Below are 16,329 nucleotides of genomic sequence, written 5' to 3' on the forward strand. Positions count from 1 at the left end.
GACAGAGAGAGACAGAGCATGAATGGGGGAGGGGCAGAGAGAGAGGGAGACACAGAATCGGAAACAGGCTCCAGGCTCTGAGCCATCAGCCCAGAGCCTGATGCGGGGCTCGAACTCACGGACCGCAAGATCGTGACCTGGCTGAAGTCGGACGCTTAACCGACTGCGCCACCCAGGCGCCCCCCCAAATGTCTTTTTTGTTTGTGAGTTTCATTTATTTATTTTGGGAGAGACAGCATGAGTGGGGGAGGGGCAGAGAGAGAGGGAGAGAGAATTCCAAGCAGGCTCCATGTTGTCAGTGCAGAGGCCAACACGGGGCTCGAACCCACAAACCATAAGATCATGACCTGAGCCAAACCAAGAGTTGGATGCTTAACCGACTGAGCCACTCAGTCGCCCCAATTCAAATGTCTATTTTAACATTATTTTAATATGACCAACTAAATAACAAAAAGAAAATTTTAAAAGAATGTATGGTTTTGTTCTAAGATAAGAGCATTAATATCAGAATATATCAGATCTTACCAGTTGGGCATTTTATCATGATTCTCCTAAACAAACAAAAAATCTAATATATCTGACAAGGTTTGATTTAAATGGAACCATTCTTATTTTGAACCAGTTTCCAGCAGTACATAACAAATCTATCTGGAATGAGTAATAAATAAAAACATCTCAAATCTCTATTTTTGTCACTTGTCCCAAACATTCTCCAGAAACTTTTTATCCATTATCTGGTGCAAAGTTCATGCTTCGTCATACTCCCTGTGCTTTTTCCGTCTACCACTTGAGGGTTAGGAACTTATAATGAACAAATCTGAATACATTTCTATCTATTAATAAACACAGCTTATTTATTTCCAACCTACACACAATAAGAGGTTTTTCTTAAACCATAAAAATCCTCTAACTGTCTCTGCAGCTTACAGGAAGGAAACTGCTAATATTGCTAAGTTTCTACAAACAACCTTTTCACACAAACAACAAAGCTGACAGTAAAAGTCAGACAAAACATTTAAAATAATCTATATGGTAAATTAAACAGCAGCTATATCTAAAACTGATAATCCTATAAATGCTGAAATAGACCTATTACTTAGTTAAGTTAAGCACAATTCTTAAATATCAAAAATCCCTGGTGTTATCCTGAACACAGAAATTAATAGTAAATACTAAGATCAAGTACTCTCCTCGATTCCCTTCTAAAGCATGCCATGACTTGGAAGTTTTCCGTCTCTTAAAGGGAAGTACAGGTTAGCTGAAATTCTAAAAAGCAAAGCAATTTTATTAGGCAACAAAGTAGTATCTGATTAAGTGGTTTTTCAACACAATCCTTTAAAGTCATCTGAAAAAGGCAGAACAGTTACACTTAAGAAATTAAGCAAATCACCCAAAAGAACAAAGGGGGGGGGGGAATCACCAGTAAAAAATAGTTAGATGTACTCTCATTCACTACATTTGGCTTCTGGGGGGATTATGAATATCAAGCATGTTTAAAGGACGAAAGTCATTCTAGTTTTAAATTACATTTAAGAAAAATCAACACAAATATATCACATTTTATGTTTCTTTCATGGGATGCTCACTTCTCATCTGCTTTTCATGAAAAAGAAGAAAAACTGTCACCAATCCTACCCTTTCCTTGTCTACGACAATGAACAGCTCCACATAGCGGGTCTGTGGCAGGATAGCTCTTCTTCTCTGTCAAAAACACAAACATCATAAAGGCAAAAAACAACAAAAAAAAGTTATAACACTACATGATTTTTATATATAGTGGTCTTACTCTAATCTCTAGTCCCTTAAAACATCATACGATTAGTTTACTTCACACAGATCATTAAAGCCAAAAACGTGTTGCTGTTGTTTTAAGTGGTAACTGCTCTCTGTACTAATCTCCGAAAAATCCTAGGTAAAGATAATATGAGGTATTCAGGTTTCCAAGGAGAATTACTGATTTTCTAATATTGACAATTATACACACCCACACACACTTTAATGGGAAACCCCATTACTGTGTTAAGAGTGGAAAAAACAAATATAATAATTATAATATTATAAGAATATAAGAACCCAGAGCAGAAGTAAGGACAAGGTTGCCACTTCAAAAAGTGACTAATTCTGTGATTTTCAGAAATTCATATGTAGTGCAGAATTGGGCAAAAACTTGAATGTTTTCCAATGATTAAAGCTAAAAAGAGTGGACAGCTGAAGAGGCAATGAAAACAATGCCATAAACTGGCACATGCCCTTTCCCAACCCAGCAGCACCATGACACATATAGAAAGGCACAGACAACTGTAGCTGACCTATTCCTAGAAACACCTGGGTCAGCGAGACCCTTGCCAAGAGTAAGCAGTGAATTCTAGTGAAGACTCAAAACTGGGATACAAGTGTCCCTGCAAGACCTCTGAAATAAGTCATAATGCCCGATCTCTCTCTGTTTCTTCAATCTAGCACTCAAGAATCCCCATTCTGTTTGTGTAAAAGGTATCTAAATAAACTGCTCTCTGAAAGACAGTGTAATGGACTATAATGCAGCAGTGGTAAAAAATACGTATATAAGTATCGTTTAAGATCTAAGCCCTAATTTCTAAAACACATAGAAGCTTGACTATGTTCGACTTGGTGGAAGGAACTGCATCTTTTTATTCCCCAGTAGCTACCACAACATCTGGCACATAGTTGGCAAAAACAAAACAATAATAAGTATTGGTGTGATGCAAAATACATGATTTTTTAACACCTTTAGTCTGGGCCATGAAGAAACATATTTCCTTACTCGAAGTAGCTGAGTAATCCTAGGAGGCTCTTCTTCTTCATAGTCTGTGGTTTCTTTCTCTATATCCTTGTTGGAAACCCCACATTTCAGAGGCTCTTTGTGGACATGATCCATTCGATAAAAGATGTGCTCAAAACGAGAGCTATTTTGTAGGGGTTCGATCCCGTAACTCACATTCTCTATATGTAGCATTCCTCTAAGTGTCGCATTACACGTACACAATTTTTAAGAATGAAGAAAATAATACACAGGAAAAGAAATTAGAAAACACGAAATCAAGTCCCAGTGCTTAACATGTTTAAGAAAAGAACAGCCCAACAGTCTGTGGATGACAAGAGAAGCAATGAAAATAATGCCATAAACTCAAATGAGTTAATGAAATACACTAGAAGAGGCACATGCCTCTCTCAACCCAGCAGCACCATGACACATGTACAAAGGCACAGTGCCCACAACTGTAGTTGACGTATTCCTAGAAGCATTTTGGTCAAAGGGACCCCTGTCAAGAGTAAGCAGGGAATTCTAGTGAAGACTCAAACAGGGAGTCAGAACATCTGAAATAAAGTCCTAATGCCCAATCTCTCTGTTTTTCCAATCTCAGACTGTTAGTTTGTTTCTCTATACCCTGCTACCTAGAGAAAAATACTAGGTTTTAGAATCACGCAGACCTAAATATAAAGCTCAAGACTGCTAGTTACTAACGTCACTCCCCTGAAAGTCAGTTATCTCTCCAAGTGACTGCTGTATAATGGAAGGCAATACAGAGGAGTGGCTAGAAGTATGAAGTCTGGAGCCAAAGAACCAGAGTTTGAATCCCAAAAGTTTCCTACTAGCTACGGGATTTAACACCTCTTCTTTATGTTCCTACTAGCAATGATTTAACACCTCTTCTCTATGTTACATTCTACGTGGGGCTGTTCTGGAAACGAAATTATTTAATAAGTGTGAAATACTTAGCACATTGCCTGGCACACAGTAAGTGTAAGTGTTATTACTTAAATGGAGATAATTATAGCCATTTATACAGCTGGTTTGAGAATTAAAAGTAATATTTATTAGTTCAATCAATCACGTAATCAACCAAACAGCACAGCATCATATTGCCAGGCCCTCAACAAATGTAATTTTAATATTATTATCACTTTACTTCAATATGTGGTACAATTTCTCTAAATCCCAGTTTGCTTAATCACCTAAATATGGAGATATGAGCCCCTTTTCACAGGCACTGTGAGACTTAAATGAAATATAGGTGAACATTGTGTAAACATAAAGTACTACTCAGACTTAAAGTATGTTTTTTAATAGCAAAATTACTTAGCAATCTCAAACAACGAAATTTTCTCTTTGGATATTGAAACTCACCACTGTAATATTTTCTTAAATAAACATGCCAAGAATGATATCTGATACATAGCTCTAAAGACCTTCAGCAATACCAAAGTAAATCTAATATTGTTAATTCCCCCAAATGACTTGATTTGGAAACAGAGATAGGGAAAGGGGTAAGAAATAGAAGGAAAAAAATGATAAAGAAAATTCCTTACCTGAGTCCAAAACAGTCGCTCAGAGCAATGGATGAATTATAACTCCCTCCACATAGCCCCGATAATGACAATGATTCTAAATGATAAAAACTGTATTATCTTCAAATACTGTTACATTGCTAAATCATCACAGAAATTATAGAGCTAATAAAATTATTTCAGGTCAGTAAACTAACAATTTTGTTCATATCACTGGCATCTTATTACATGGCATTCTTCGGATTATCTTCAGATTATCTACTGCCCTCCTATACAAGGATACAAATATTTAGGCAGATTTCCAGAGGATACTAAGCACAAAGAGCTCTATCCCAATAACCATTAAGCCTAGAAGCAGAACAAGACACCACTATATCATGTTTAACATTTTTTTTAATGCTTATTTTTGAGAGAGAGAGAGAGAGAGAGAGAGAGAGAGAGAGAGTGAGTACGAGCAGGGGAGGGGCTGAGACAGAGACACACAGAATCCAAAGCAGGCTCCAAGCTCAGAGCTGTCAGCACAGAGCCTGATGCGAGGCTCGAACTCACAAACTACAAGATCATGACCTGAGCTGAAGTCAGACACTTAACTGACTGAGCCACCCAGGTGCCCCATAACATATTTAACATTTTAGATCACAGTCAATCCAAGAAGCAATAGCAGCCACATGACACCTAATACAGAAGGGGACCTTGTGACAAGCCAATGATGCCAAGGCGGGAACAAAATCAGTATGTGGTAAAAAAGTAATTTTGACCAGATGATTTTTTCTTCTTAACTATATATTGATTATATTATTATTAGTTTTACATTTAGCCATCTTAAAAAAACTAAAGAGCCTTTATCGTTAATTTTGAGGAAGAAATTGGCCAGTGGAAACACAAGCATAATATCACTTACTAATATCAGATTTTTTTACTGCATGATGAGATCTTGTCCTCTTTAAAACAATTTCAAAGCACAAAAAAAAAAAAAAAAAAAGCTAAGGTGGGTGGGGGAGGTGGTTGTTAGGTAACATTAAGATGTATCACAAGGCCTTATATTAAAACAGTACAGGGACGCCTGAGTGGCTCAGTCGACTGAACGTCAGACTTCGGCTCAGGTCATGATCTCACGGCTCGTGAGTTCAAGCCCTGCATTGGGCTCCGTGCTGACAGCTCAGAGCCTGGAGCCTGCTTCAAATTCTGTGTCTCCCTCTCTCTCTGCCCCTCCCCTGCTCTCTCTCTCTCTCAAAAATAACGTCAAAAAAAAATTAAAAAAAAACAACAACAGTACAGTACTGGTGGTGCATTGGGATAACAACCAGTGGAACAGAATTTGGGGACTTGAAATAGACCAAGTACACATGGAACTTTTTGTGATAAAAGTGGCATCTCAAATCAATGCAGCAAGGATGCACCTTTAAGTAAATGGTGCTCAGTCCACTTAGACATTTATAAAAGGATAAAATTAGATCGGTACCTCACACCATGCATAGGAAGAAAATCTTAATGAATCAAGAGTCTGAACATTAAAAATAAAATCATATATAAAACCAAAAGAAAACATGAGTGAATTCTTCTCTAACGTGGGTATAGAGAAAGGCTATTACTTGAAATATAGACGCAATAAAAGAAAAACTGATAATTTTTACTACATAAAAAGTTTTTCAAGCTTTTATATGGCAAGAAACACCAAAAAACAAAGTCAAAACACAATACACAAACTGGGAAAAAATATTTGTAACTTGTATCAGAGACACAATAACTATAAAGAACTCTTAAATATCAAAGAGGAAAGATTAAAAACCCAACAGAAGAGAGGAAGAAGTAAAACTGTCACTATTTGCACATGACATGATATTATATATAGAAAACCCTAAGGTCCCCACCAAAAAACTGTTAGAACTAATAAATGATTTCAGTAAAGTTGCAGGAAACAAAATCAATATAAAGAAATCTGTTGTGGTTCTATTCACTGATAATGAACTAGCAGAAGGAAAGATTAAGAAAACGATCCCATATCCATCAAAAAGAATAAAGTACCTAGATACAAATTTAATTAAGGAGGAAGGTCCTGTACACAGAAAATGGTAAGATATTAATGAAAGAAATTGAAGATACAAATAAACAGAAAGATAATCCATGACCACAGATTGGAAGAATTAATATTGTCAAAATGTCCAAACTACTCAAAACAATCTTACAGATTCAATGCAATTCTTATCAAAATTCCAATGGCATTTTTTACAGAAATGAAACAAATAATCCTAAGATTTGTCTGGGACCACAAAAAAACACCAAATAGAATAAAGACACTCCTTCCTCTTCTTGAGAAAGAAGAGCAAAGCTAGAAGCATCATGCTCCCTAATTTCAAACTATATTACAAAGCTATAGGAATCAAAACAGTATGGTGTTGGCATAAAAACAGACACACAGATCAATGGAACAGAGAGCCCAGAAATAAACCCATACATATATGATCAATTAATTTCTGACAAGGGAGCCAAGAATATACCAATCTCTTCAATAAATGGTCCTTCAGAGGAGCACCTTGGTGGCTCAGTTGGTTAAGTCGTGAAGACCATCACGACTTCAGCTGAGGTCATAGTCTCACAGTTTTTGAGTTCGAGCCCACATCGGACTCTGTGCTGACAGCTCAGAGCCTAGAGTCTGTTTCAGATTCTGTCTCCCCATCTCTTTGCCCCTCCCATGCTCATGTTCTGTCTCTCTCTGTTTCTCAATAATAAATAAATGTTAAAAATAAAATTAAATTAAATTAAATTAAATTAAATATAAAATAAAAATAAAAATAAAAAATTTTTTTAATAAAAATAAAAAAAATAAATGGTCCTGAGAAAACTGGAGAGCTACATACAAAAGAATGAAACCAGACCACTATCTTACACCATACATAAAAATTAACTCAAAATTAGATTAAAGACAGCATAGTGACTACAGTTAATAATGCTGTATTGTATAATTGAAAGTTGCTAAGGGAATAAATCTTAAAAAGTTCTCACTACAAACACAAAAAAATTTTTAACTATTATGGTAACAGATATTAACAAGACTTACAGTGGTGATCATTTCACAATATATACAAATATCAAATCATTATGTTGTACACCTGAAACTAAGGCAGTAAAATGTATGTCAATTATACCGCAATTTAAAAAACAAAATCTTAGAGGGACAACAACAAAAGAAAACCCAGTGGAAAATTGGGCAAAAGACATAAACAGACAATTCACAAAAGAACATAAAAATGCCCTCACATACATGCAGATTTTCAATCTCACTCATGAAAAAGTAAGAATCCATGAGTCTGCACTGATATAAATAAATGGGAAGGGACATCTTTTCCTTACAGAAAGCACTAATTCATACAGAAGCACTAATGAAATTAAGAAATCACCATTTTAACAACCATCATAACCATTAATTTAGACAACTACTACATACTAACACTAGTGGGTAAAAATTTGAGAAGTAACAGGATATTTATATTAGTCTCAAAATGTCTAACCATAATATTAATTAAAAAGGCAAAAACAGTAACTTTATAGAAGAGAACCTGGCAGGCAATTCCTTAACTAAATGATCAATATTAATACCATCAGGAACAGCACAAATGCAGCCCCTGCTTCCTGACAGGATACACTGAGGACCATTCGGTATCACTTTGGTGGTATTCCTGCCAAAAGTACATAACCTGACTCTGATCACGAGCAAACGTCAATCTCAAATGGCAGGATGTTTACAAAAGTTGGCCTATACTTCTCAAAAATGCTATTGTCATGAAATACAAGGGAAGACAAAGGATTTCCAGATTAAAGGCGACTACAGAGACATGACCACTGAATGCAGCACAATAACATGGATTTTCTTTTGCTATAAAGTATATTACTGGGATGATGGACCAAAAACAAAAAACAAAAAGAAAAATCATTAAGGTCTGTATATTAGAAAACAGCATCACTTCAATGTTAACTTCCTAATTTTGAGAATTGTACTTGATTAAATAAAAGAACTCCTTGTTTTTAGGGAATTAACAATGAAGTGTTTAAGGGTAAAGTGATACCATGTTTGCAATATACTCTTTAAAACTTTCAGAAAAAAAATAGAGAAGAAAGAAAGGATAAAGCAAATGCAGTAAAATGTTAACATTTGGGGAATCTGGGTGAATGGGACGCATGAATGTTTTATATTATTCATGCAACTTTTCCTGTAAGTCTGAAGTGGTGAAAATTAAAAAAAAAAATTAAACAATTTACACTAAAAATACAGGCTGAATTTCAACACTTTACAACTTTTTCTATTGTGGGGCAATTCACAACCACTAATGTTTTTCTTTCTAGTGCTTTATGTTAAAGTCTAGCTTTGATATTGTCTTCTTCTCACCAGAGAAAACTAAATACCTTCTACTATTACTAATGCCGTAGCATCTATGAGGTAATAATACTTGTAACTCATGGCACTCTAAAATTAAATGTTTCTAGGGGCACCTGGGTAGCTCAGTCGGTTAAGTGTCCTACTTCGGCTCAGGTCATGATCTTAAGGCTCATGAATTCGAGCCCTGCGTCAGGCTTTGTGGAGTCTGCTTCAGATTCTGTGTCTCCCTGTCTCCTCCCTCCCCCACTCATGCTCTGTCTCTCTCTGTCTCTCAAAAATAAATAAACGTTAAAAAGAAATTTTTTTTAACTAAATGTTTCTAGTTTCAATTATAATAGAAGCTCTCTTATTTGACATGACTAAAATCCATCACTTGGTTGCTTAATCTGCCAACTTGACAGTATTTTTTAAATAACTGGGTTTTATTAATAAATCTTTCCAAAGGCTTCAATGTACTTTAAAAAATCTTATTTCATAAGTTTACAAAACATCTAGTTAAACTGCATGATTACAGTAAAGGTGCAAATGTCACAGTTTTGGAAATACACAAACTATAAGCAAAGCACTCAACTAGGGAGAGGAGAAATACACAGAACTATTATAGAGCCACCTAAAAAAAAAAACAAAACAACCTAGCCACAGCCCACAAGCCTTGGGCAGTCAGTATACCCTTCATATGGAACAAAGAGTATTAATTAATTAAAGAAGTTAACTTTAGAAGTGTCTTAAGACACTTGCTAAAACATTTGCAAGGTACCCCAAAGTTCTAACACATGGTAATCTGGAATTTTATTTCACACAGAAACTTGAATAAAGTGGTTATTAAAACTTAGTTTCTTTGTGAAAAATGGCCTTTGTGAAAGACACGAGGGGCGCCTGGGTGGCGCAGTCGGTTAAGCGTCCGACTTCAGCCAGGTCACGATATCACGGTCGTGAGTTCGAGCCCCGCGTCAGGCTCTGGGCTGATGGCTCGGAGCCTGGAGCCTGTTTCCGATTCTGTGTCTCCCTCTCTCTCTGCCCCTCCCCCGTTCATGCTCTGTCTCTCTCTGTCCCAAAAATAAATAAAAAAAGTTGAAAAAAAAATTAAAAAAAAAAAAAAAGAAAAAGAAAGACACTAATGATAAAAACCAGGTAATAGCACTCATAAGGGAAAGCATTCATGTTTACTCAGTGTAATTTCATTGCATTTTATAAACAAAAGTAATGTCATTATAATATCTGACAATCTAGCCATAGGCCAAAAATTCCCAGTACCAAGGTTTTAATTGGTATCTCAAATCTACATACTTTCATTTATCTAAACAATACTAAAAACCAAGAAATAAGAAAAAGACTTCATCTGTCTTAATTTGTATTTTTCAATCACCCAAGAAACCACAATTCCATAATAATACTTTCAGATAACAGTTGCATCAATTTCTATTGACTGAAATCTATTTTTAGCAGTTTTAAGCATTTATATTTTCAATAATAATAAATAATATTTATTGAGTTAATAATGGTCAGACTATCTGTTCTGAGTATCTTACAGGTATTAACTCATTTAATGGAGACACAATGTACAGCATAAGGATTATAATTAACAATATGTAACAACTTTGTATGGTGACAAATGGGAGCTAGGTTTGTCGTGGTGGTCATTTCATAACGTATATAAACTTTGAATCACTATGTTATATAGTGAAACAAATACAATATTGTAAGTCAACTACACTTCAATTTTTTAAAAAGTATTAATTCATTTAAGCTTTCCAGTAACTCCATGAAGTTGTAATTATCATTCCCATTTTAAGGTGAAGAAAATAAGGTACAAACAACTCAAAGTAACTTGACCAACAAATAAATGTCAGAGCCAGCAACAACAACAACAACAACAAAAAAGAGCCAGGATTACATCCAAGCAGTGTGAAATTAATCTAAAACAAGGGTTTGCCTTCTATTTATTTGAAATGCACTGCAAAAGTGCGTAACTGACATAAACAATTCAACCCAGCCAAACATTACAGAGCTTGCAGGAAAATAACACATGTTTAATGGGAACAAAGACTTCCATGGACACTCATGCAAAAGAAAGAAATACAGAATAGCTAACTGCCAAAAAGGACTGCAAAATGCTCTTCCCAAAAGACACGAAAAATGTTTATGCTCTAATTTAATAATGCATAAGGCCAAATTCAGCAACTACCAATTATTTTGAGTATTCCTGGCCAGTTCTGTCTTCAGAAATACTCTGTTCTCTGATGCAAAGAAGACCACATTTCTTTAGAAAAGAACTATTTTTGGTAAAAAATGACAACATATAACAGCATGCAAGTGTTTGTTCTTTACTAAGTACTAATGGCAAATCAAATGTCTTAATAAGTAAGAGATGCTTTCAGGGAGATTAACTTCCAGCAAAAATAATTTTTTAGATTTTAAAATCTAGCAAACATTCATAAGGAGTAAGGATTACCATAAATAGAAGATTATTTCTTGAACTTTAAAAAAAAACATTTGACAATTTGAGGACCTGGAGAACTGTAAAGTGCGCTCCAGTCCATGTAAATACACCCACCACACACCCCCTTCCCAGGACAACTCCATATATTATAATGTCAAGAGCGGCCCTGGGTGACTGTGCAATGTATAGTCTTCTGTACCTGAATAGAACTAATTGTAAAATTATAATTATGTTAAATTCCAATATAAGATCAAGAGGAAAATGTTACCTGTACATCGGGATGATCAGAGATCAGAACCCCTTCCTTGTTGTAGGTATAAACTACAAAATCTTGGGGCAAAAGGTCTCTGGAAGAGGAATAAAACATATCACTTAAAATTATTTTACCTACATACAACTAAGAAACAACTCATAAGGCAATATTCCTAAAACATATAAACAGGAACAAAAACTTTCACCTGACAAATTATTATTTAAAGGGAAAGCTATTATAAAACAAAAAGGTCATAAATAGACTCAAATCTGAAATCATGTGCATTGCTTCCTCATAAAGAATGCTAGGCTGCCTATGTGTTCTAGTGGTCATAAAATGTTGGCTGCAAAAAATAAAAGTAATGTCTTTAAATTTTTCTGATACATCTCATAGGAAAAGTATAAATAAGGTTATGTACTTATCATATTTCTAGATGATGTACTCATCATGTTTCTTAGAAGAAAAATAAGTGCTTTTACTCTTTCCTAAAAGTCCTATATAAACGAGAAGCACTCACTGCTTTAACCTTGTAAGTAGAGAGGCAAAATCAGTGTCAGTTGGAGGAAACAATTACTGCTGATTGCTGAACTCCCTTGCATGTTAAGGGAGCTCAGTATTGTAAACCATATGTGTAAAGACAGGGTTATCTTCGTTAAAGAAAACAACTGTTCAGTGACACTTGTTAAAAATGGTAAGGCACGTGCTCGCTTCGGCAGCACATATACTAAAAATGGTAAGGCAGACTTTATTCAGCTCCACTGTGATAAGTATAGGAACCACTGCAATGAGAGATAAAGGATCAACTACAAATACAGCATGGGCAAGTGGGAATTTATACCCAAGGGGCAGAGGTCAGTGGATAGGAAATTACTAGCTGAAAATATCAGTGGTGAGGGGTGGTCTGGCTAAACTAACCTAACAGATTCTCGCTGAAGATAGGCCAGGGTGATAGGAAATCACCTGGGGGGTGGTAAAGGATGAGGAACCTGATCACACGTCCAGAGGGATCAGAAACCAGGGGGTTCTTGCTAAAACCAGATTTTATAAGGAAGTGCATGGATGATGTACTTAGGAAAAGGTTCAACCGCCTAAGGTTTGGTCAAGCAAAGAATGTTTGTCAGTCTCCACTCTTGTTCAAGAAAAGAAGAGACATCCTTCTTCCCTCTGAACAATATAAATCCAGACAGAATCTGGAATCCTTTTGTTCATTAAGGACCAGCTGAATCATCTATTGGAACTTGGTAGTAAAGGACATTTGCTGGATGGTGCTAGCAGTCAGGCATTTAATGAGGACGGTTGCTATGAAAATAAAGACAAATAAACTCAGTTTCTGAATCCAGTGGGCAGCAGTCAAGGTTTTTAGATTTGAAATTCTCGAAGCATGTTTAGATGGTAGAGGATGGCACTGTCCATCCGACAAATCTTCCTGGTTGGAAATTTGAATGTACCCGGTGATGGCATGAGGCGTTCTGGTGAACTTTTTGAATGGTCCATACCAGAAGAGACAGGAAGGTTGCCCATATGTGAACTGTTGTGGTAAATTTTTTTTTTTTGAAATTTATATCAATTTGTTCACCTTCTGCTTGTAGAGCTTCAGGAAAAGGGCAGTTTTAACTCTCAATGATTCCAACTCAGAAGGGAGAAAAACTAGAAATGTTAATTTGGAGAGTGGTAGCCAGATATTGGAGGAAACCAGAAGATTTCAGATTTGGTAAAAAAAAAAAAAAAAAAAAAAGGCAAAATGTGCAAGATGGAACTGGCAAGGATACATTGGAGTTTTCTACTGAAACAAACAAAAATATTCTCTCTACAGTCACCCTCATTTCTGTCAAAGATAATCAAAGTAAGACTAATCTGTTTGCCAAGTAAGTCAAGTCTCATTAAACCTGCCCTGATTATTTACGTAAGTGCAGCAAAAACAGTGATTGGCCACACAGGTCCTTGTTTGAGTTTCATTTCCTGGAACATTTCATAAGGAATCTCAGATGGGACTTCTAAAAGCCTCCCAGGATGGGGCATCTGAGCAGCTCAGTCAGTTAAATGTCTGACTTCTGCTGAGGCCGAGATCTCACATTCCTGAGCTCAAGCCCCACATAGGGCTCTCTGCTGACAGCACAGAGCCCACTTTGGATCCTCTGTCTCCCTCTCTCTCTGCCGTTCTCTGTCTCTCTCTCTCTCTCTGCCATTCTCTCGTTCTCTCTCTCTCTCTCTCTCTCTCAAATAAATAAAATAAAAATAAACATTTTTTTTTAAATAAAAAAATAAATAAAAGCCTCTCAGGGCTTAGAAGCCATCAGATTTTGCCTGCAGTGCCTAGAGGTATGGAGAATTCCTCTCTTCTCAAGGTTTTCAAAATACCCAGAGGTGCCTGGACCTGCCAGAAATGACCTTCCTTACTCAGCTGTAAGGCAGGAAACCCTGCAAGAGGCCAGGTACAGGCTGGTTTTACCAAGGTGTGTGGGGTGACGGGAAGGTATAAAATTGGCTCCTTAAAGTCAACCTTAGCTCCTTAATGCTGTCTGATCATACCTGATTTGATGCATATCATTCTCAAATATGACATTCCAGTCAAAAACCTTGATAATACAACTAAGGTTTCCAACTGGATCCTCACAGATTCTCACTGAACTTCCACAAAAAACCATACTGCCATGAAAATAAGGATACTCTCTAAAAACTTCTAATTTCTGGAGGTCTTGGATAGGGAGAAAAGATCAATGGTTCAATTCCATATACAAAAAGAAAAAGGTTTCCTGCAATCCCTATCAAAATAACACCAGCATTCTTCAGAGCTAGCAGAGCAAACAATCCTAAAATTTGTATGGAACCAGAAAAGACCCCAAATAGCCAAGGCAATCCTGAAAAAGAAAACCAAAGCTGGATGCATCACAAAATTCTGGACTTCAAGCTGTATTACAAAGCTGGAACCATCAAGACAATATGGTACTGACATAAGAACAGACACATAGATCAATGGAACACAATACAGAACCCAGAAATAGATCCACAAATGTATGGCTAACTAATCTTTGACAAAGCAGGAAAGTATATCCAATGGAAAAAAGACAGTCTCTTCAGCAAATGGTGTTGGGAACACTGGACAATGAAATACAAAATGAACCTGGACGACTTTCTTACACCATATACAAAAAATAAACTCAAAATGGATGAAAGACCCAAACGTAAGACAGGAAACCATCAAAATCCTAGAGGAGAAAACAGGAAACAACCTTTTTGACCTTGGCTGCAGTAGCTTCCTACCTCACATGTCTCCAGAGGCAAGGGAAACAAAAGCAAAATGAACTATTGAGACCTCATCAAGATAAAAAGCTTCTTCACAGAGAAGGAAAGAGTCAGCAAAACTAAAAGGCAGCCAACAGAAGAGGAGAAGATATTTGCCAATGAAATATCAGATAAAGGGTTAGTATCCAAAATCTATAAAGAACTTACCAAACTCAATACCCAAAAACAAAAATCCAGGGAAGAAATGGGCAAAAGATGTCTTTTCCAAAGAAGACATCCAGATGGCTAATGGACACATGAAAAGATGCTCAACATCACTCATTATCAGGGAAATACAAATCAAAACCACAATGAGATACCACCTCACACCTGTCAGAATGGCTAAAATGAACAACTCAAGCAACAACAGATGTTGTGAGGATGTGGAGCAAGAGGAACCCTTTTGCGCTGCTGGTGGGAATGCAAACTGGTGCAGCCACTCTGGAAAACAGTATGGAGGTTCCTAAAAATATTAAAAATAGAACTACCCTACGGGCGCCTGGGTAGCTCAGTCAGTTAAGCATCCAACTTCAGCTAAGGTCATGATCTCATGGTTTGTGAGTTCAAGCCCCATGTCAGGCTCTGTGCTGACAGCTCAGAGCCTGGAGCCTGCTTTGGATTCTGTGTCTCCCTCTCTCTCTCTGCCTCTCCCCCACTTGTCCTCTGTCTCTGTCTCTCTCTCTATCAAAAATGAATAAAATGAAAAAAACAATTCTTAATTAATAAAAAAAAAATAGACTACCCTAAAACCCAGTAATTATACTACTAGGTATTTATCCAAAGGATTAAGGAGTGCTGATTCGAAGGGGCACATGCATCCCAATGTTTACAGCAGCACTATCGACAATAGCCAAATTATGGAAAGAGCCCAAATGTCCACTGACAGATGAATGGATAAAGAAAACGTGATGGACTACTACACAATAATCAAAAAGAATGAAATCTTGCCATTTGTAACACATGGATGGAACTAGAGTGTATTATGCTAAGTGAAATTAGCCAGAGAAAGACAAATATCATATGATTTCACTCATATGTGGAATTTAAGAAACAAAACAGATGAACTTAAGGGAAGGGAAGCAGAAATAACATAAAAACAGAGAGGGGGACAAACTATAAGAGACTCTTAAATACAGAGAACAAACTGAGGGTTGCTAGCAGAGTGTTGGGTGGGGGGATAGGCTAAATGGGTGAGGGGCATTAAGGAGGACACTTGTTGGGATGAGCACTGGGTGTTACATATAGGTGATGAATCATTAAATTTTACTCCTGAAATCATTATTACATTATATGTTAACTACTTGGATTTAAATTAAAAAAATAAAAATTTTAGAAATTTAAAAAAAGTTTTCCTTAAATTTGGGAAACAAAACATTAAAGAACCAGGAATGTTTCAACAGAAAGTCATAAAAAAATTATAATAATCCTCATCAGTTCATTCAGGCCCACGTAATTAAGTCTTGTTCTACTTAATCTTGTGTTAGCAGTTTTTATGAATCCATCAGTTTCTTCATTAGTTCTGACATTCTTACTCAATCCAATGGCAAAGTCTGAAAGTTTTTAAGTGATGCCATCAAGGAGCATTCTAACCTGTAGCTAATTATAATGCTTTCAGAGAAGAATCACAGTAACTGTCTGTGACAAAACACCTAAAATAGTTGTGGTTAAAGA

At 36.3% G+C, this 16,329-nt stretch overlaps 1 protein-coding gene across 1 annotated transcript in view; it reads right to left on the reverse strand.

Moving 5' to 3' along the window:
* ADAM9 (ADAM metallopeptidase domain 9) overlaps positions 1-16,329 on the reverse strand; it is a 147,088-nt gene that overhangs the window by 107,652 nt on the left and 23,107 nt on the right. Inside the window, 5 exon segments of the mRNA XM_030312588.1 lie at positions 1,636-1,701; positions 2,783-2,978; positions 4,330-4,369; positions 4,372-4,405; positions 11,392-11,470. Of these exon segments, the coding sequence (XP_030168448.1) occupies positions 1,636-1,701; positions 2,783-2,978; positions 4,330-4,369; positions 4,372-4,405; positions 11,392-11,470 (415 nt within the window).

The sequence above is a fragment of the Lynx canadensis genome, chromosome B1, assembly GCF_007474595.2.
Source record: "Lynx canadensis isolate LIC74 chromosome B1, mLynCan4.pri.v2, whole genome shotgun sequence".
In the NCBI taxonomy this organism is placed as follows: Eukaryota; Metazoa; Chordata; class Mammalia; order Carnivora; family Felidae; genus Lynx; species Lynx canadensis.